At 41.6% G+C, this 21,453-nt stretch overlaps 1 protein-coding gene across 3 annotated transcripts in view; it reads right to left on the reverse strand.

Moving 5' to 3' along the window:
• Positions 1–21,453, reverse strand: part of IDE (insulin degrading enzyme) — a 116,063-nt gene that overhangs the window by 9,660 nt on the left and 84,950 nt on the right. For 2 of the 3 annotated variants that reach the window (XM_066238364.1, XM_066238366.1), the window contains 8 exons: positions 19,420–19,502; positions 14,953–15,097; positions 12,437–12,547; positions 12,207–12,327; positions 8,403–8,494; positions 7,369–7,480; positions 3,566–3,733; positions 277–549 (listed from right to left, as the gene is read on the reverse strand). In XM_066238364.1, coding sequence (XP_066094461.1) covers positions 277–549; positions 3,566–3,733; positions 7,369–7,480; positions 8,403–8,494; positions 12,207–12,327; positions 12,437–12,547; positions 14,953–15,097; positions 19,420–19,502 — 1,105 coding nt within the window. Of the gene's footprint in view, positions 1–276; positions 550–3,565; positions 3,734–7,368; positions 7,481–8,402; positions 8,495–12,206; positions 12,328–12,436; positions 12,548–14,300; positions 14,446–14,952; positions 15,098–19,419; positions 19,503–21,453 lie in introns of all 3 variants that reach the window. The other variant, XM_066238365.1, reaches the window with a different exon arrangement.

Genomic DNA, 21,453 nt, shown 5'->3' on the forward strand with positions numbered 1-21,453 from the left:
ATTTAAATCAATAAAAAAAAAAAAAGATTTATCATTAGTGCATTATTATGAGATCCAGGTGGATCCAGGTCTAGCTTTAGAGGAAAAACTAAAAGGAGGACAGCTTCTAATAGGAAATAGTTATGTTAAACAACAGTTATTTAGAAGTTCTGGGCTCCCACCTGCCTCCCAGATCAGTACTGGACCATCGCCTATGAAGACCATTTTGTGGAACGGCCTCAATGTCCTTAAATGTTACACTAATGCCATGAATGGTGGGCCCTAATTTTGCCTTACCTCTGTCAAAATTATACTGCTGGGAGATGATCTCCCCCCAATATTTAGCACACTCTGCAGACAGTTTCTTTGGTTTGTCTAGCCGACGGATTGCTAACGCGTGAATGTGTTTCTGGAAAGCCTCCTCCGTCATGTCCTCTATGGACTTCTCCATGGTAATTAAGAAAGCTTCCACTCTACTTTCTAGGTAGTGAGGAGGCTTTTCAGACTGGATGATGAAGCGTAAGCCTTGTATGCCGTTGGCTCGACGTGGACCACTGAAGACGATATACCCTGAAACATAAACACCAGCCGGTCAGGACCTTGGCATTTGAAATTCAGGTCACTTTTAATCTTACAAAAATTATCCTCTCGGAGCAAATAAATTCTATTTTAAAGTTTTATATTATTAACTTCTGAAGAAATATGAGCAATTAGAATATCCTCAGGTCCTAAGGATAAAAAAACACAAGAGCTCTCTAAAGAATAGTCAAAAAGCCTTGGTGGGGTAGCTCAGTCAGAGCGTCGTCCCAGCATGCCAAGGCTGCGGGTTCGATTCTATATATTTCAGGGCACACACAAGAATCAACCAATGAGTACATAAATAAGTAGAACAACAAATCAATGTCTCTCTCAAATCAATCAATAACATTTTTTTTTAAAAGCTTGACCTGTGGAGGTGCAGTGGATAAAGCATTGACCTGGAATGCTGAGATTGCTGGTTCAAAATCCTGGGCTTGCCCGGTCAAGGCACATAATAAGAAGCTACCTACAAGCTGATGCTTCCTGCTCCTCCCCCAACCCCCAGCTTTCTCTCTCTCTCTCTTTCTCTCTCTCCTCTCTCTAAAATCAATAAATAAAATCTTTAAAAAACATTTTTTGAAAGAATAGTCAGAAAGTTGGAGAGAACTACTCCTCCTTAAAAAAAATAAATATAAAGGCCCTGGCCGGTTGGCTCAGTGGTAGAGCGTCAGCCTGGTGTGCAGAAGTCCCGGGTTCGATTCCCGGCCAGGGCACACAGGAGAGGCGCCCATCTGCCTCTCCACCCCTCCCCCTCTCCTTCCTCTTTGTCTCTCTCTTCCCCTCCCACAGCGAGGCTCCATTGGAGCAAAGATGGCCTGGGCACTGGGGATGGCTCCTTGGCCTCTGCCCCAGGCACTGGAGTGGCTCTGGTCGCAACAGAGCGACGCCCTGGAGGGGCAGAGCATCGCCCCCTGGTGGGCAAAGCGTCGCCCCCTGGTGGGCGTGCCTGGTGGATCCCGGTCGGGCGCATGCAGGAGTCTGTCTGACCGTCTCTCCCCGTTTCCAGCTTCAGAAAAAAAAAAAAAAATTAAAAATAAATAAATAAATAAATAAATAAATAAATATAAAAATATCCCTGGCCAGGTAGCTCAGGTACCATCCTGGTCAGGGCACATACAAGAATCAACCAGTGAATGCATGAATAAGTGCAATGAATTGATGTTTCTCTCTCTCTCTCTCTCTGAAATTCAATCACTCAGTAATTAAAACAAAACAAAACAAAAACACTACCCTATTCAACATGCAAAATCAACATCTTCAGGCCCTGGCCGGTTGGCTCAGTGGCAGAGCATTGGCCCGGCGTGCGGATGTCCTGAATTTGATCCCTGGTCGGGGTACATGAGAAGCAACCATTTATTTCTCTTTCCCACCCTCTCCCCTTCGCTCTCTCTTCCTCTTTTGTAGCCAATGGCTTGACTGGTTCAAGTGTCAGACCCAGGCGTTGAGGATAGGTCAATTGATTAGAGCATCAGCCCCAGACGGGGGCTGCCAGGTGAATCCTGGTTGGGGTGCATGTGGGAGTCTGTCTCTTTATATCCCCTCCTCTCACTTAAAAAAAATAGACATCCCATAACTCTTACTTATCAGCTAGTTAATCCTCTTCAATCTATGTTCAAGTTACTTGCATCCCTATGAAATGCTAGATTCATTTTTGTCCCCTAAACATTGTCCTACCATTATTTCCTTTCATATCCAAGTTCCTTATGTGAACTTGCCTCTACCATCGCATTTCCTGTTAGATAATCCATTCCTGGACCATTCTATGCAACTGTAAATCTCTACAGACCAAGTAATGGAAGGTCGTGTTTCCACTGACACCTTGGGAGCTCATGCACTACCTCCCATCCTCTTTTTTAAACCAAGCTTGTGGCCTGCCCCTTCAGCTGCTCTGCCCTGTACCACACCTCTGAGAGCAGAGTCTCTGGGTCCCACTTCTGAGAAAGAAACTCTCTTTCAGCACAGCCTTTAGAGTTTAAAGCACACTGTACTATAAGTACTCCTTTAAGGTCTGCCTTTCTGATTAGATTGCAAGCTCCTTAAGGGAAGCCTCTGCCATAACTTAACTACTTTCACGGTCCAGCATGTACCATGGTGGTTGTTTAAAAAAGAATTGGTACTTGGACAGATTCATCCAAAGTCTTTTCCCCACTGGTTCATCCCAGTCATTACTGAGGCTTATCTATTTATTTATTTTTTGTGTGTGGGAGAGACAGAGAGTTTCAGAGAGAGGGACAAACAGGAATGCAAAGAGATGAGAAGCATCAATCATCAGTTTTTCGTCGTGACACCTTAGTTGTTCATTGATTGCTTTCTCATATGTGCCTTGACTGTGGGGCTACAGCAGACTGAGTAACTCCTTGCTCGAGCCAGCGACCTTGGGTCCAAGCTGGTGAGTTTTGCTCAAACCAGATGAGCCCGCGCTCAAGCTGGTGACCTCGGGGTCTCGAACCTGGGTCCTCTGCATCTCAGTCCGATGCTCTATCCACTGCGCCACCGCCTGGTCAGGCACTGGGGCTTATTATTATTTTCTTCCTCATTGATCAGACCTGATAGGATCTCTTAAGACTTTTAACAGTGCCTAAAACTCTGACTGAACCTTTCCTCAACAAACACCTGTGAGTTCCCTCTATGAGCCCCAAAGATGAATAAGAGGAAATGCCTGCACCCTCAGGGAACCCAAAGCTGAGTGAGTCTAACCTTCTCTGCATGGCTGGCTCCCCACCCTGCCACCCATAACTACTGCCTTTAGCATCCTCTCCCTGCTACCCTGCACGTCTCTTTACTGACATGTATGTAACGTGCACACAGTGGCATCTCCTTAAAAACTGCTTTGATGGCCATAAGATAATACTTGTTTATCTTTTAGAAGTGGATTCCCATAACAAGGTTTTCACAAGTCTCTCTGAACAGAGCACGCCTGCAGCAGCATGCTGGGGACAGTCCCGTGGAGAGTCTTCTCTGAGGACACGGCTGCCCCTCGAGGCCGGCAGCGCCCCGCCCCCCTCACCTAACTGCTCCTTGGTGCGCAGGGTGTTGAAGCAGGGCTCCGAGATGATCTGGCAGAAGAGCTCCAGGAACATGTTCTCCGCGGTGCTCTGCATGTCTGTCTGGTAGTATATCTCGATGCCACAGTTATTGTGCACTTCGTTTCTCTGCTGGTAAACAAACCATCCTCCTAGGAAGTTTCAAAAAGAGAGCAACACATTCACAAACTTATTTAGGGTTTAATAAAATTAATGTTTTGCTTGCCTTTTAAGTTTCAGTTTGTTGTTTTTCGGCAATTCCAAACTGCGATTAACTTACTAGAATGTGAAACGCAACTTACCTAAGGGAATTCCATTACAGTGATTTGTATTTGATGGGCCCTCAATAAGCCTTCATTGAATTTAAAGGGCAAAGAACTTAGAAAAAAACCATTTTATGACTAAGTATTAATTCTAAATAAGAACCAGAGTTAATAAAATGTACAATGTAGTATACATACTAGCTTAGAACTAGCTACTACATACAAGAACCTCAATAGAAATAACCATACAAAAAATTTTTAATTACTAGTTGTGTTTTTATTATCTTGCATTTCTATTTATTTAGTTTTTTTTATGCTTATTTTATTGATTTTAGAGAGAGATGAAGGGAGAGAGGGAGAGAGAGACAGGAACATCAAGTCTGCTTCTTATACGTGACCTGACCGGGATAGAACCAGCAACCTCTGCGCTTTGGGACAATGACCTACCCCCTGAGCTATCTGGCCAGGGCCATCTTGTGTTTCTATTTAATTTTCTATTCCCAATATTGTTTACTCATACCCACAGTAAAAGTCATTTCACAGGTTTACAAAAGTGTGTACACTGCTTAGAGATAACTTAGCCCAGTATCTCACTTTAGAGAGCAGGAAACGAAGACCCTGAAAAGTGGGGCACCTTGTCCGAGGACACAAAGCCCAGCGGACAACTAGGAAGAGATCTCAGATATGCTGATCAAATATTTCATCAACATTACAGATAGATGATCGTGCTTTATGATCTAATAACATTTTATGAGCGACAAATTTGACTAAGCAAATATGTAGGGCTTAGTATTTAATATTATATGACTCAGAAATTTCAGATTTCTCAGACGCAGAAGTAATAATATGTTTGCTCACTCTACCAGAAGCTAACTTAGACATCAGCAGTAAAGGGAGGCAGAGAAGCCTGGAGTTGTATTTCATCTGTTTCACTTTTTGACCGTGTCCAAGTTGGACTAACAAACTTTCTGATCGTATACTGGCAGCATGACATTCCCTCTTATCAGAAGAGAAAGAACACAGGCTGTAAGTCACCCCCCCCCCCCACACACACACACTTCCAGCCTTTTAATACTCAGTCCCAAATGTCTCCTTATTCACACTACCGGAAATTTTTCTTTTTAAACTGTAAATGTTGCCCCACGGAGAGTTAGGTGAAGGACTATTTAAGACATTTCCTAACTGATCAATTGGGTAAATTAGAATGTTCCCTAACATCTAGCATTTTGAGAATGGGATATGAACTGAGTTATTTTTGAGTGTGGACAGATCTGCTTTCAGAGACAAAAGAGACAAGGCCCTACCCTCGGAGAGGCGAGAGACGGTGAGAAGTATAAGGTCTACCAGAAAGTTCTGTCCATTTCTATCACAAGTTTCGACACATAAGCACATGTTTATTTGGTGCATGTGTGCCTCTCTATTTTTATCACTTAATGTATACATACTGACGTAGCAAATTAACTAAAACAAAGTTGATTCACGTTAGTCTTATATGTGAAGCGAAAGTGTACCCATGGCTACTGATAAAAGTTCATTTACGCCTCTGCAATTTTTACAAATTTCAACAAGGAAGAAATGCTACAGAAGCATGTAGAAATTTATTGAAAGTGTTTGGTGAAGGAGTAATACCGACTATCACTTGTTTTTGTCCTTACAAAATTTTTTGAAGGGCAAAAAATTCAAAAATGAAGAAGATATCAAACAAGCACTGGTTCAATTTTTTGCATCAAAAGATAAAACATTTTTCAAAAATGGGATATACAAATTGCCCTCACGCTGACAAGAAATCATTAATAATAATGGCAATTATATTATTTAATAAAGTTTATTGATGGTAAGAAAAATTTGTATTTTGTTTTATTCCAAAAATGGACAGAACTTTCTGGTAGACCTTATATATTAAAAAGAAATGTGAAAGATAGATTTTACTTTAAAATTTTGTTTCTAGACTGGCATCACTTAGCCTGATAACCAAATGCTATGGTTCTTGAACAGGGCCGACCCTAACTCTTCCTCTCTGCCGCACTTCAGTGACTGAGAACACACTAGCATTAGTCTGAAATGAACCAGTACCGGTCTGTGATGACTGGTCATGCAGGACAACAGAGCTGTGCTCAAGGGATCCTTACATATTCAACAATGATATCCTAAGGTAATAACTATGTTTGAGGTGCTTTAGTAGCTAGCTACTCAAGTGAGCCAGGCATAGATGCTGGTCTTCAGAAATATATAAACTGGCCCTTGCCAGTTGGCTCCATGATAGAGCATCTGCCCAGCATGTGGTTGTTCCAGGTTTGATTCCTGGTCAGGGCACATAGAAGAAGTGACTATCTGCTCCTCTACCCTTCCCCATCCTCTCTTTTTTTCTCTCTCCCCCTCCCATAGCCATGGCTCTACTGATTTGAGGGAGTTGGCCCCTGGTGCTGAGGACGGCTCCCTAGCCTCTGGCCCAGGCACTAAAAATAGCTCAGCTGCCGAGCAATACAGCAATGCCACAGATGGGCAGAGCATCGCCCCATGGCAAGGGCTTGTCTGGTGGATCCCAGTAGGGGTGCATGTGGGAGTCTGTTTCTCTGCCTCCCCTGCTCTCACTAACTAAAACAAAAAAGAAAGAAAGAAAAGAAATGTATGGTTAACTTTGATACCCATGCAAGAGAAAAAGAGCTGAGTAGCTTAAATAAGGAAAGGTTCAGAAAACCTGGGCTGGGAGGTCATAAGAGGAAGTGATTACTTCTAGCTGGAAGTCCTGGAAAAAGTTTAGTGGAACAGGGGGCTTGGAAGGATGAAGAGGATATAGACATAGGTCCATGAGGAAAAGGAGGGCTGGGGATGGGAAGGAGCAATATTTCGGGAGATAATATAGCTGGGAAAAAAGCCCAGACCTGTGTGCATGGGGAACAGTCAACATCAGGCTGGCTTCTCACCCCAGGTCTAATGAACTTCCTGCTAAACAGTTTTGAATACTGAAAATAATGCTTAATAAGTTATTTTTTAATCAACACAAACCACTATTAATGCAAAAATAATCCAACACTGTAGACTCTAATATATTGACTATCTGTTCTTTATGTTAAAATTCCTCATAAAATATACATATAATAAATACAAGTTGTTATTTGAACCTGTGGCTTTGCTAAAACTCTGCCAAAGAATCAATGGGCTTCCAACTGGGTATTATAATTTCAGTTTTTATAAATAAATTTTATTTCATGAGTCATGATCACCATTTCTTCAGCTTTGTGATATTTTACTTCCAAACTCCTCTATGCATAATTATAGTCAATTCCAGTATCGTTCCCTGCAAAATAATTTCCTACCTCCAATTTCACCTCTTTGGTCTACCTACTGAGAATTTCCTGGCAGAATTATCTATCTTAAACCATACTTCAATAAATAGCAGTGTATTCCCTAGTTCTTTACCATAAAACAATACATTACCATCCAAGTAAATTTGATCTACCTGTAATCACCCACAATATTATGTCAAAGTTGTCCAGTACCAGAGTTAAAACATTTCAACTTACTGTCAGGGAGCTGAACTTCTCTATACCGAACAAGCTGACTTGGAAGGAGAGGTTTCGTATGAGCGTGTTCAATAAGAGTGTCCTCGACCATCTGCATAATTCCTAATGCAGCCTGTGGACAAAGATGGGTCACAGTCCATTACAAGAACATAAATGCAACTTGTCTGTAAAAATACAAACAATATATTGAATGACAGCCCAAGTAATATGAAAACAACATGCCTGTGAAATAAACCAGCCTAGTTTATCATAAAAATTGATTTTTAAATCTTAAACACATTTGATACTATTCAAATGAATAAAAATTAAATTTGTCAATCTGCAATGTGGTCCATATGGCAGCAGTGAAGAGAAATGGAGACCTAGACCGCCTCGATGCTGGAGCTGACATTGCTAAAGCTGAAGAGGCACTGGTGACGGGAGTTAGTCCCCCGTGAATGACAGCTGGGTTACAGCAAAGCAAAGGAAGTGAGCATGAGGCTATTTTCAATACAATTCACCCTGCTAGGAATCCTGTCCCTGCCACTGGACATGGTGTTTTGAAGGCAGTGGAGCAGAGAGGTAGAAAGCATGGGCTCTTGAGACAGATTGTTCGGACACCCAGAGTGCTATCCATGTGCTAAACGCTTGGCCTTCCCTATTTAATTTAATCCTTATAACTCTAACTTTACAAATAGGAAAACTGAGCCAGAGAGGTTAAGATTTTTCCAGAAGATTGCATATCTAGTCTGTGGCACAGCCAGGATTTGAACCCAGGCTGTCTGACTCCACACCATGTGCTCTTATCCACCCACTTCCCTCTGACTGCACAAGGCAGGCCACAGCCGACGCGGCAGCCAGGACAGTACACCCACAGTTACCCAGCATCACCCTGCTCCTCCTGGGCTCCTCTTTCCTTCCTTCCTCCAGAGAGCAGAGAAGGCTGATTGAACGTTAATGTGCTTACAGTGACACTGAGTGGTTAACAGTCTTAGACTCGGGTAAAAATCTCTTGCACCGATCCATAAAAGGTTGCTAAAACCTCAACCACCTACCTGCTTTGCTATGTTTCCATGGAGAAGGGCTTCAATGTGCAGCCGTGACAGGAGCTGAGGTATGAAGGCCTTAAGGCGAGGAAGGGTGACATCTATAAAGGTGTAAGACATAGAGAGCTCTACTTAAAAGGTTTAAAAAGAACTCAGACCTGAGATTTATGGAAGAGTTCCAAGTTCAAAAATTAGTAGTTCCTGTATACTCTTCACCCAGTTTTCCCTAATGTTAACATCTTTCCTAACCATAGGACAATGATCAAAACTAAGAAATTAACCCTAGTACACTATTAACTAATACACAGACTTTATTTGGATTTCATTTTTTCCACTACTGTAATATCTTCTTTCTGCTCTAAGATCTAACCACAGTCCCACCTTGCATTCAGTTGTCATGTGTCCTTAGTTTCCTCCAGTCTGTGACAGTTCCTTGGTCTTTCCTTGTCTTTGATGACTTTAAGATTTTTGAAGAGTACTTACTGTTCAGTTATTTTATAGAATGCTCTTTTGGGTTTGTCTAGTGTTTTCTCATGATTACATTGAGCTCACATCTTGGTAGGAAGAATAGCACGAAGGAGCATGTTCTGTCTGCATCCCATCAGGGTACGTGATGTCAGTACTGTATGCTGCAGTACCGGTGATGTTAACCCCTATCACCTGGCTAGGGTGCTGTCTGCCAGATGTCTTCACTGACTGTGCACCAGTTTATTCTTTTAATTATAATTGAGTAACTCATGTATGCTATACAAGCAATTAGCAAAAGCCACCTGTTCATCAGTGCTTATCTTTCTCACTGTTTTTTTAATTTTTAAAATTATTTTATTTATTCATTTTAGAGAGGCGAGAGAGAGAAACAGAGAGAGAGAGAGAGAGAGAGAGAGAGAGAGAGAGAAGGGGGGAGGAGCTGGAAACATCAACTCCCATATGTGCCTTGACCAGGCAAGCCCAGGGTTTTGAACCGGCGACCTCTGCATTTCCAGGTCGACGTTTTATCCACTGCGCCACCACAGGTCAGGCCTCTCACTGTTTTTAATTAATATTTATCTGGGGGAAAATACTTTGAAACTATACAGATATCCTGTTTTTCCTTAATTTTTACCCACAAATTTTAGCATCCATTGGTGTATACTGCCTGCATTAATTATTATTATTATGGCATCCTAATAGTTTTCTACTCCCCACTTTCCTTTTATAATTCTTAATTTAATTCTTCAATTAGGAAGAGTTTGTCCCTTTTCCATTAGGACACCATACTAATTATTACTAAAATGGATGCTACAATTAGTGACTGAAATTTAAAGAGAGGCACGGAAATGAAATTAATAAGCGCTTACTACTGGCCAGCATCTTATAAATGTTATAAACTGTAACGTGTAAGCTGTTATTCCCATTTTAAAGGTGAGACAACTGAAGTTTAGAAAATGTAAGTTTTCTGACCGAAATCATCAAGCTCGTGAGTTGCAGGGCCGGCACCTGCTCCTCAGTCTGACTAGTTGCTCTTCTCCCCTGCGCTGCCTTGGACCGCCTACCCCCTCAGCACTCTTTACAGACCCCCATCACAGCACCCATTCTTTCTGCCTCTACTGCCATGATCTTTTACATTCATGCTTGTCCACTAGACTGGAGCTCCCCAATCAAAGAAACCCCATCTAAATAATTTTTTAATCTCAAGGAACTGGAGTCTAGGGCTTGGTGGATAGCATGCAGTCATTAATGCGGCTGGACCGCGTGACCTGAGGTTCTTGCTAGCCCAGCACCTGAACAGCTGACTGACTCAGAGTCATGAGGGAGTCAGCCTCTCACAGTGAGCTGTCTCCAGATTAAACCGTGTTGGCATCACTGGATAACTGTATAAATACACATAATAAAACAGAGTAATTATTTATTAGAGCAAAGGATTTCAATTTAAAAAGTGCTGACTTTCCCTTTAAAAAATACATTTTAGAAAAGTTTTGCATGCCTATGAGAAACTTCAGAGCTTATTCTGCTTAAAATTCACATAACATCTGACCCCAAAACTAAAAAGTGGGGGGAAAAAATCTAAAAATCTCTGCTTTTTGATCATGCTGAATGCAGGTTCAGTTTCTTGGGAAAAAATGCATTTAAAATCAATTATCTGGTATTTTTTAAAGGCAAAAATTCTTCCTATTAACTGAATTTGACTCATAAACATTTTGCAAAGAAAGGTATATGAACTGTCTAGATTAAAAATGTATTTAGCCTGACCTGTGGTGGCGCAGTGGGATAAAGCGTCAACCGGGAACACTGAGGTCGCCGGTTCGAAACCCTGGGCTTGCCTGGTCAAGGCACATATGGGAGTTGATGCTTCCTGCTCCTCCCCCTTCTCTCCCTCTCTCTCTCTCTAAAAATCAATCAATCAATCAATCAAAATGTATCTGTTCTGCTGACCAGGCCGTGGCACAGTGGATAGCGCATTGGACTGCGATGCAGAGGACCGAGGTTTGAAACCTGAGTTCGCTGGCTTGAGTGTGGGATCACAGACACAATCCCATCCATGGTCGCTGGCTTGAGCCCAAAGGTCACACTGGCTTGAAGCCCAAGGTTGCTGGCTCGAGTAAGGGGTCACTCACTCTGCTGTAGCCCCCTGGTCAAGGCACATATGAGAAAGCAATCAATGAAGAACTAATGTGCTGCAACGAAGAATTGATGCTTCTCATCTCTGTCCCTTCCTGTCTGTCCCTCTCTCTGTCTCCATCACAAAAGAAAAAAATGTATCTGTTCTAATTAATAAGTTTTATAATCTATATACCTACCTAATGCTGGAGGCAACCAATAAAATAATGTTTCAACAGTTGTGCTCTTACTTTGTCACTGAAGACATCAAAAACACAGAGCTGCATAATAAGTATAAGAACTCAGCATAAAAGATCATTAAATATTCAACAGTATTCTTTTTCCTTATTGCTGAGCAGGTAGGAAGAAAGATTAATTGGTAAAGTGATGTCAAGAAATGGAAAAGATAAAACAATAATAAAGGATGACATCAGTCTACATTCTTCCCAATGTTAGCAACCCTAAAAGTAATTTCATTCCATTTAACAGGTACTCATTGACAGCACACAGAGGATATATTACACTAGATCCCAGATAAAGAGGCTAAAAGGCATAATCACTGCCCTCAAGGAATTTATAACTTTCAAGCAAAAGGTATGATTACTAGACTAGAAATTTTAGAAGAAAAAAAAAGAACAGAAGATGACCTTTCAGTTCTTTTTATAATTTTCTTTTTTTAGTGTTTATTTTATTGACTTTAGAGAGAGAGAGCGAGAGCAGGTGAGAGACAGACACATCTGTTCCTGTATGTGCCCTGACTGGGGATCAATGGCAAACTCTGCCCTTAGGGACAACGCTCCAACTAACTGAGCTCCCCGGTCAGTGCAGCCCTTCAGTCTCTCCAGTTCCTGGTTTGTAACCGAACCAAACGGATCCAAAGATGCCTGAACACTTTCTGTGGGGAAAGAATTGCAAACCTAGCCTTACTTCCTTTCCTGGAAACAGTATTAACCAAGTACTGTAAGTGCTTTGGTCCAAACATTTAGTCATCTGCAGAAATCTACGAACACTTCTAATGAACTGCTATGGGTTTAGGTTGAAAATAGCAAATGTAGGTCAACTGCCTGAAAACCAGAGCCACTTCAAAGGTCACCAGTGTTTTTATAAAAAAGTATACAAATCTGGCTTTAGAACTACAGGTTATTAGAAAGCATGAACACTAGATATCAGGATAAAGTAAAATGACTTTAGAAAATAAGGAATAAAGCAGCAGGCTCTCAGTAGAGAAAGTCTCACCATCCAGGGCTTCTTTCAGTTCGTCCTTAGTCCAGGCCACTTCCGTCATCAGCAAGCGGAGGTAGTACATGGCGTGCTGGTGGGGCTGCTCAGCTCGGAAGTTGTTAAGAGATCGCATGTACTAGTGAACGGAGACACGGGCTCATTACTTTTATAAGTCCTTTACAAATCATTACATATTACTTTATGAACAGAACACCAATAAACTATAAAAATAACAGAAAACTTACTGCCTCTTTGATAATTTCAAATCTTTTTTCATCAATTTCAAAGGTAGCCATTTTCTCAACAATCTTCTTTAGCAGAATTGGCTGCTTGTCATTGTAACCTTTCACTGAGAGCTACAGAAAGAGTTCAGGTGTTAGAAGTCTAAAATAACATGAAATACCTTAAGCCTAATTTGTAAACATTCAGAAAACCCCCCAAATAGTGCTTTGAAATAAAGTCAAACAAGAAATTAAATTAACTTCTCATGAATACAGTTTAACACTGGGAAAATAACATTAATCTTCGGTATTTACTAATATCTAAAAGCATGACTTTGCTTTTCCTAAACAAAATCAGCAGAGGGAAAACTCACCTGATGCCCAACTGTGGCAGCACACATTACATGATCAAAATTCAAGTTCTCATAAAGTCAAAATTAATTATAGAACGTATTTTAAGTTTAATCTTTAAAAAAAAATTTCTAAGGAATGGCTGGCTTAAGGTTTTTACCAGTGTGGTAAAAAGGTCAAAATCATAGGGGAGTGGATTATCTACAAACTGGGATATGTCCCCAAATTGTTTATATTTAAGTATTTTAAAAACACATTTGAAGAAACCAGCCAGTCCCAATTTTTTCTTATGTGGCATTTTCCACTTTCTTAATCAATGTTGTCTAATAAGGATCCATTTGGCAAAACAGACGTGTAGTGAGGAGACGCTGGGTTCTGCCCTAGGACGACCTACTTGAATAGCGTCTGAAAGCGTACATTCAGCAAACTGGGCGATGCTTACTATATTTCCTATGATTGCATTTCCACATAGCGGTCCCCCTGCGGTAGGAGATACAGCTGGGCACCTACGCAAGCCCTGCCTTATGAAAAATGACAGACAAAAACCTCAGCGGAAGAGAAGGTTCTTGGCCATGGAGAGCACAGCACACATCGTGGAAGCAGAACGACCACTGGCTGAAAGCCCATTTTGTCACAAATAACTAATTATTTGTATTAATGGTAATATGCTACTAAAACTCAATAGTGAAATATCAACAATGGGGAATTACTCTTCTAGATGGAGTTTATTTTGATCACTGAGCTCTAAATTTCCCAGGACTCTGACATTAGGTTGTCTACATTCTTATACATTAAACAAAAACTACGAGAAAATTTACTTGTGAAGAAAAAAAGTTACTGCAAAATAAATAAAATCTGAAAACCCTAGACCTTTTGTATAAGAATACACAGCACATACTCTCAACTCTAGTTGTTATTAAAACATACAATGTATTTTCAAGAAGAGTGAAGATGAATGTAAGCCATAAAGGGATGTTAATTTGAAAATGAAATGTAGGTTTGGAAACATCACCAACAGTGTCAAAAGAAGGGATCTAGTTATTTCTCAGAGTGCATTTAATAATGTTTATTTTAAAACACACTTAAAAGTAGTTAATGATGCATGCTACAAAAAAAAAATTAAATAAAAATGTAACAACTATCTCCAGCACAGGAACTTTCTATTACTGTCACCAGAGAGAAAGGAAGCTTAAATAAAATCCAAGCACCACATTAACTATGGACACCTTTCACTTACAGATGTTATACTCAAACACGTGAAAAGAACAGCATGCCTTCAGGATTAGTGTGTTAAGCATTTCAAGCAGAGGAACATGCAAGTAAGTGTAGCTCATGTCCATGTTCACAAAATGCACTAAACTCAGCTAAATCATTCATTAGAGTAGCTAATACCAATTTGAGTTCTTTGGTCATTAAAAAAGTGCAAGGAAAAAACCATCAATCTTCTTGTTTAAGAATGCAGAAGTTAATAGTTTTCCCAAGCTCAACATAATGCTTAAACGGTGTGGTGCCTTTTCTTTGGTTTCCATTTACTTACAAGTATTGCATTCATTCCTGATGCAATGCCATAGCTCAAACCTGAGAGGCGTGCTGCATATGTATACTCTTTTAAATCATCCTTCAATAACCTGATAAACAGGTATGTCATGTTGCAATGGAGAGGATCAGCATAAATGTAGCGACTAACAAACAAACAAACAAAAAAAACATAAAAGAAATGCTTTGATACCTCAAGCAGTGGCATGGTAATGAAGAAACATGACCGAAGAGTATGAATATGCAGCCTCGTGATCTGAATGGCTAGGGAAACAGTACAGGCCAACCTGACGGTTTACAGTGGCAGCGAGATGTCATTCTCTGTTGTCAAAGAGCAAGACTTCAGATACAGAATGGCTAAGATCTAAATCTAAATCGGGGTCCAATTTTGTTTGAGGAGAAAAAAATCTGACAATCTGATGAGAGATGTTAAAAAAAAAAAAAGAAATCAAGGAAAATTGGCATAATATGAATAGTATATTGAATGTTTAAAAGAACTAACTTCAAAATTAAATGATGAGAAAATATGATTAGCTATAAAGGTAAAAAAAAAAAAAAAAGAAATTAAACTCATATCCTTAATCAAAAATGCTTCCATCAAATCAATGTAAAAAATGTTGATGAGTGGAAGGCTCTGAGACATGGGTACTTACATACATCCCATAGATGGTATTTTGGAGGTCATAGCTCAAGCCTGCTAGCTCTGCTGCATATGCATACTCGTTGAGTGAGTCTTTGAGGAGCTCAAGGTACAAATAGGCCATGTTACAGTGCAAGGGGTCCACATAAGCAAATGGGCTGGAAGAAAATGTCGACAGTAAAATAGCTGATTTATTACGTCTCAATATGATATGTGGCCTTTCGAGATGGATCAGGAAACTGAACACCGATTCACATAATTTCCCAGAGATATGGTTTGAATTCTTGAGTCTGTCTCTTCTTCTCGTGAGGAGAAACACAAGATGTCTAAGGAAGAAGTCTGAACTATGCCACGTGTGCTGGTGGAGGTGAAGAGGGAGGAGGAACTGCTTACCCCACATGGTGTGACAGACCCGAGCTAGAAGGGGTGGAGCCAACCAGAACGCATCCCTCCATTCAGGCTGACAGGAGGAGGCATGGTGAAAGGTCTGAGTCAGCACTGGCATGTTCCCGTCTCCTCCTCAGCAAACCATGAGATTGGGGCGTTGCTGTTTGGTTTTTGTTTTTTGAATTTAATTATTGATTGATTTGAGAGAGACAGAGAGAGAAGCATCAACTCATTGTTCCACTTAGTTGTGTAATCATTGATTGCTTCTCATTCATGCCCAGGCTGGGGATCGAATCTGCAACCTTGGTGCACTGGGATGATGCTCTGTTCACTGAATCACCTGGCCAGGACAAATTGGGAAGTTTGTGTGCTACAATTATATAAACTTAACAAAGAAAAATTGAGAACTGTGAAAATATCTGCTTATCTCCGAGTTTCCCCAAACCAATAAAGCTAGAGCACTGTCAGTAAAATAATTACTGATTTCCACCACATAACTGCAGCCAGAACTAGAAAAAATACTAAAAGAGAAAAATATACAAGTGAAAAGAGAAGAAACAATTATAGAGCACAAGAGTTAAATAGGACCACAGAGATCACCTATTTTAAAACTTCATTTCCCAATTAAGACACATAAATTTCCTCATGACACCTGGCCTGGAAGCAGCAGAGTTAGGATTCAAATTTAAATCAAATAACCTACACATCTGACTATATGACACTACTTACCTTTATGAGAGGTAAGTAAAAAATTCATTCACTCAACAAGTATTACATGCTCACTACCATGGTAGGCTCTTCTCTAGATACTGGGATTAAAGAAGGAACAAATCAGGTACAGTCCCTGACCTCAGAGTTTACAGTCTAGTTGGAAGAGACAAATAATAAATTTAAAATATGATACATACCAGGTAGTGATATTGCCTTGGAGGAAAATTAAACAGGGAGAGAGGGAAGGGAGTGATAAGTGGTGGTGGTGGGACAGGAAGATTGCTAAGATGGTCAAAAAGGTGACATCTGGGCCCAGACCCGAGGAAGCAGAGGAGCAAGCCCTGGGGCTATCTGGGTAGGGTGGGCAACTTTCCAGGCTGAGAAAACAGCTAGTGCAAAGGACCTGAGACAGGTGCCCACTTGGCTTGATGGCAGCAAACCGTAAGTTTCAGTCTCTCTATAGCACAGTAAAAGTAGTTACTACATTCAGAGAAAAGCCAATAATTTTATCAAAAAGTGATAATGTGCCTGACCAGGCGGTGGTGCAGTGGATAGAGCATCAGGCTGGGACACAGAGAACTCAGGTTTGAAACCCCGAGGTTGCCGGCTTGAGCGCGGGCTCACCAGCTTGAGCGTGAGGTCACTGGCTTGAGCACAGGATCATAGACATGGGCCCAAAGCTCACCAGCTTGAGCCCAAGGTCGCTGGCTTGAGCAAGGGGTCACTCACTCTGCTGTAGCCCCCTGGTCAAGGCACATATGAGAAAGCAATCAATGAACAACTATGGAGCACAATGAAGAATTGATGCTTCTCATCTCTCTCCCTTCCTGTCTGTCGGTCCCTGTCTGTCCCTCTCTCTCTCTCTCTGTAACTAAGAAAAAAAAGGGGGGGGGCCAATAAAGCAAAAACTGGGGTATGGTGTTGAGCCATCCAGGGAATTAAAATCAAAGACAAAATTCTACAGATATATAAACAACCTCCATCTGGAAAACAGAAGTGAATGCCACATAATTGAATTTTTTAAAGTTATTACACACAATGACAGACTTCCTTTTCCAAGCAAATAGCAGTTTATAAACAGGGCAAAATTCACAAAAGCAATCAAAACAAAAGAATCCACAAAAGGGCTCAGCTCCACAGGTACCTACGCACCTTTCTTAGGTGGAAATGAACAGCCAGAAAAAGCCGAGTGCGGGAGCTCAACACCCTGGGGCCCAAGCTCGGAAGGTAGTTCTGAGGTGTCCTAACATGTTGCAACACAGCAGCCAGCCAGTGAGTTGGAGAGGGTCCTAAACTAACTCTGTGTGTGTGTGTGTGTGTGTGTGTGTGTGTGTGTGCGTGCGTGTGTGACAGAGACAGAGAGAAATACAGAGAGAAGGACAGATAGGGAGAGAGGGAGAGAGATGAGAAGCATCAATTCTTCATTGCGGCTCCTTGGTCTTCTTAGTTGTTCATTGATTGCTCTCTCATATGTGCCTTGACAGGGGTGGGGGTTGGGGGTGGCTGCAGCAGAGTGAGTGACCCCTTGCTCAAGCCAGCGACCTTGGGCTCAAGTCAGCAACCTCACGCTCAAGCCGGAGGAACCCACGCTTAGCCAGCGACCTCGGGGTTTCAAACCTGGGTCCTCCGTGTCCCAATCTGATGCTCTATCCACTGTGCCACCGCCTGGTCAGGCCTAAACTAACTTTTAAAAGAGAACATGATTCAACTGAAATGCTTAAGTTCTGATTCATTTCCTTTTCTTTCTTTCTTTTTTTTTAAAATTTAGCCAGCAAGCAAGAGACAGAGGCAGAGACAGATAGGGAAAGATATGAGAAGCATCAACTCGTAGTTGTGGCATTTTTAGTTGTTCACTGATTGCTTCTCATACATGCCTTGACTGAGGGACTCCAGCCAAGCCAGTGACCCTTTGCTCAAGACAGCAACCTTGGGCTTCAAGCAAGCGATCATGGGGTCATGTCTCAAGCTGGTGAGCCTGGGCTCAAGCTGGCAACCTTGAGATTTCAAACTGGGTCCTCAGCATCCCAGGTTGACGCTCAATCCACTGCACCACCACCTGGTCAGGCATGATTCATTTCTTAATTTGAAAAACATTACTTTGTAATCAGATGCTATATGCTTAACTATGAATCACAGAATTTTTAAAACTGTAAATATGCATAATATAATCCTATTTCTGAAAAGACATCTACAGAAACAAACAAGAAACCTAATAGTGTATACTTCTAAGGAGACCAGAAGACAGAGAGAAGGATTCATAAAAAGCAGATATTTTTAATTCTAAGAACTAGGCTGGGCAGTTTAGAATATGCAAAAATATCAAAAGGTCTCTCAAAAGGTATTCTGAAGCCAAATGGAAAAGTACAGGCACACGGTGTTTTATTGTGCTTCAACTTATTGTGTTCTGCAGATGTTGAGTTTTTTACATATTGACAGCCAGACTCTCCACCAGCAGAAAGATTACACTTGTTTCATTATGATACTCATTTTACTATAGTCGTCTAGAACCCAATCTGCGATATCTGCAAGGTATGCTTCTGACCAGCCAGGAATAGAGAAAGCAATATCTAAGAGCTCCAGATCATTTAGTAACTACCACTTCTTCTCCAGGGCAAGTTCCAGGAACACAAATCAAAACCACAACCAAAAACATCCCAAATTTTTGAGACTTTTTTTTTTTTTTTTGTATTTTTCTAAAGCTGGAAACGGGGAGAAATAGTCAGACAGACTCCAGCATGCACCCGACCAGGATCCACCCAGCACGCCCACCAGGGGCGATGCTCTGCCCACCAGGGGGCGATGCTCTGCCCCTCCGGGGCGTCGCTCTGCCGCGACCAGAGCCACTCTAGCGCCTGGGGCAGAGGCCAAGGAGCCATCCCCAGCGCCCGGGCCATCTTTGCTCCAATGGAGCCTTAGCTGTGGGAGGGGAAGAGAGAGACAGAGAGGAAGGAGGGGGTGGGGGTGGACAAGCAAATGGGCGCCTCTCCTATGTGCCCTGGCCGGGAATCGAACCCGGGTCCCCCACACGCCAGGCCAACGCTCTACCGCTGAGCCAACCAGCCAGGGCCGAGACTTTTTTTTTAATACAACTTCTGGGTAAGTCCATGACCTCCCCATATTCTGAAACCCTAAAGGTTAGGAAAGTCCTCCTAATAACTAGCCCAGATCACTTCAGTGAAAGGGTGTACTTGTCCATAGAAAGAAGAACGGACACTTTGTTCTTACAATATCCCTTAACAGCAGCAGCCTTCTCTTGTCTAGGCTAAACAGCCCTAATTCCTTTCATTTTTAGACATGGGTCTTCAAGGAAACAAAGACAACTTTTAGAAAGTAATTGTTGATTTTTTATAAGAAGCTTTATAGCTAGATTCATCTTACATACCTGAAAAATTCAAAGTTGAGACAAGCCTTCGGCAAAAAAAACTTGTCATCTTGTTTGAACCAGAGTTTGCTCATAGCTGTATCCTGTGGCGGAGAAAAAAACTGGTTACGGAAACGGGCAGATTTGACAAAAAATGTTCAGTCAAGTCACTCTTCAGGAGAAGGAGGACAAAGGTGACAGCGAGAGTTCTGTCCTGGAGAGGCTGCTGCCTCCGGGCCTTGAAGTCCACTCAGAGGGTCCCAGCAGGTGGGAGTGAGACAGGGCTGGGGATTCCAGCAGCAGAGAGAAACCACCCTGGATCCCTCCTCTTTACACACCCTCTTGGGTTAACGACATGGGGACACAGTCAAGGAAGAGTCAGGTTGGAGAAGCTAATACCAAGCATCCTGTCCCTGCCTTTCTGGAACCTGGAGGCAGATGCAGGAGTCCTTAGAGAGGTGTGTGGCAGCCAGGCTCTCTGATGGGCCGCGAGGTTCCCTGCCTACTGGGATCAACGCCCTTATGTTGTCCTCTCCCCCACACTGAGCCGGAGTTGGTGTGTCTGACCAACAGAATGTATTCGACAGAAGTGATGACAAGACACCTCAGAGGTTATAAAAGACACTGCGGCTTCCATCTTGAGCACTCACTTTCCCTCTTCAATCACTCGCTTTGGGGGAAGCCAGCTGCCGTTTCAAGCAATTTTATCGAGAATAACCAAGACCTGCCAAAAGCCACTGAACTTCAGCTCTTAGGCGAACCCTCCAGCTCTAGCTAAGTCAGCGGTTCTCAACCTGTGTGTCGCGACCCTGGCGGGGGTCGAATGACCAAAACACAGGGGTCGCCTAAAGCGATGAGAATACATAATGCATATCAGGTATTTACATTCCGAATCATAGAAGTAGCCTTTATTTTTTGGTTTGGGGTCACCGCAACATGAGGAACTGTATTGCGGGGTCACGGCATTAGAAAGGTTGAGAACCACTGAGCTAAGCCTTCAGATGGCTTAAGCCGCAGCTAACAGCTTGACCATAACCTCATGAAAAACTGCACCAGGACGACCCAGCTACGCCACTTCCAGAGTCCTGACCCCCAGGAACTGAGTGAGATAAAATAAATACTTGTGGTTTTAAGCTGCTAAAGTTTGGAGCAATCTGTTACCCAGCAAAGAACACAGCCAGGGATGAAAAAATAAGCCACTATCTTGACTCTCCTCTTCACTCTGCACATCTAAAAATAGCCTTAGATGTTCACTTGAAACTCTTGACAAGCGATAGAAATGGTTTAATGTTCTCCCTAGTTTACTCTAAAAAGACCTATTTAAAAAACCAATTAAAACTTTAGAGGTAAACAAGTTTTGCCTTTCAATAACCTAACCTATAACTCCTTAAAATGTTATTTTTAAAGTAATATGCTTGTATTAATAATAATTTAATTGCTTCTTATAAATTAAATATCATATTCCTAAACAGTAATTCTTATCTCACTGAGTTAATCGAATGTGAGGTCATTTGAAGAAAATAAAAAGAAACAAAGATGTGTGTCTATGGTGGTGAGTTTAGCAAAACTTAGTTTTAGAGTTTAGAAAGAGATTGTGCTACAATAATCTGATCCATTTTCTATACAATTTTTACCAAAGATGTGAATAACATGAAAAGGAATTCTGGAAATGGCTCCATGAACTTCATATACCACTCTCAAAAAGAATTGTTTTTAAAGGGAAACCCAACAGCTCCCCTTAGATACGCTCTCATTTAGGCTTTAGAGATTCTTTCTTCTAATTTTCATAATGCCACATAAATCCACTTCTTTATTGGGTCTTCAATGAATATGAAAAAGAAGCCACTATCTCTTAACAGACTCCTGGTTACAGTCCAGACTTACTATATTTTTCCTGCAAAGAAAAAGAATTCTCTAGATTCTGTGTTGTGTAGTTTTGTTTGCTTTAACATTTCTGGTCTTTTAATGTTTCTTGTATTGTTCTCTCTAACTTTTCTATCATGTCTTTGGACATGAGGACTCAAAATCAACACAGTACAAGTGCAAGAAATCATC

Source organism: Saccopteryx bilineata, chromosome 7 (genome assembly GCF_036850765.1).
Source record: "Saccopteryx bilineata isolate mSacBil1 chromosome 7, mSacBil1_pri_phased_curated, whole genome shotgun sequence".
NCBI lineage: Eukaryota > Metazoa > Chordata > Mammalia > Chiroptera > Emballonuridae > Saccopteryx > Saccopteryx bilineata.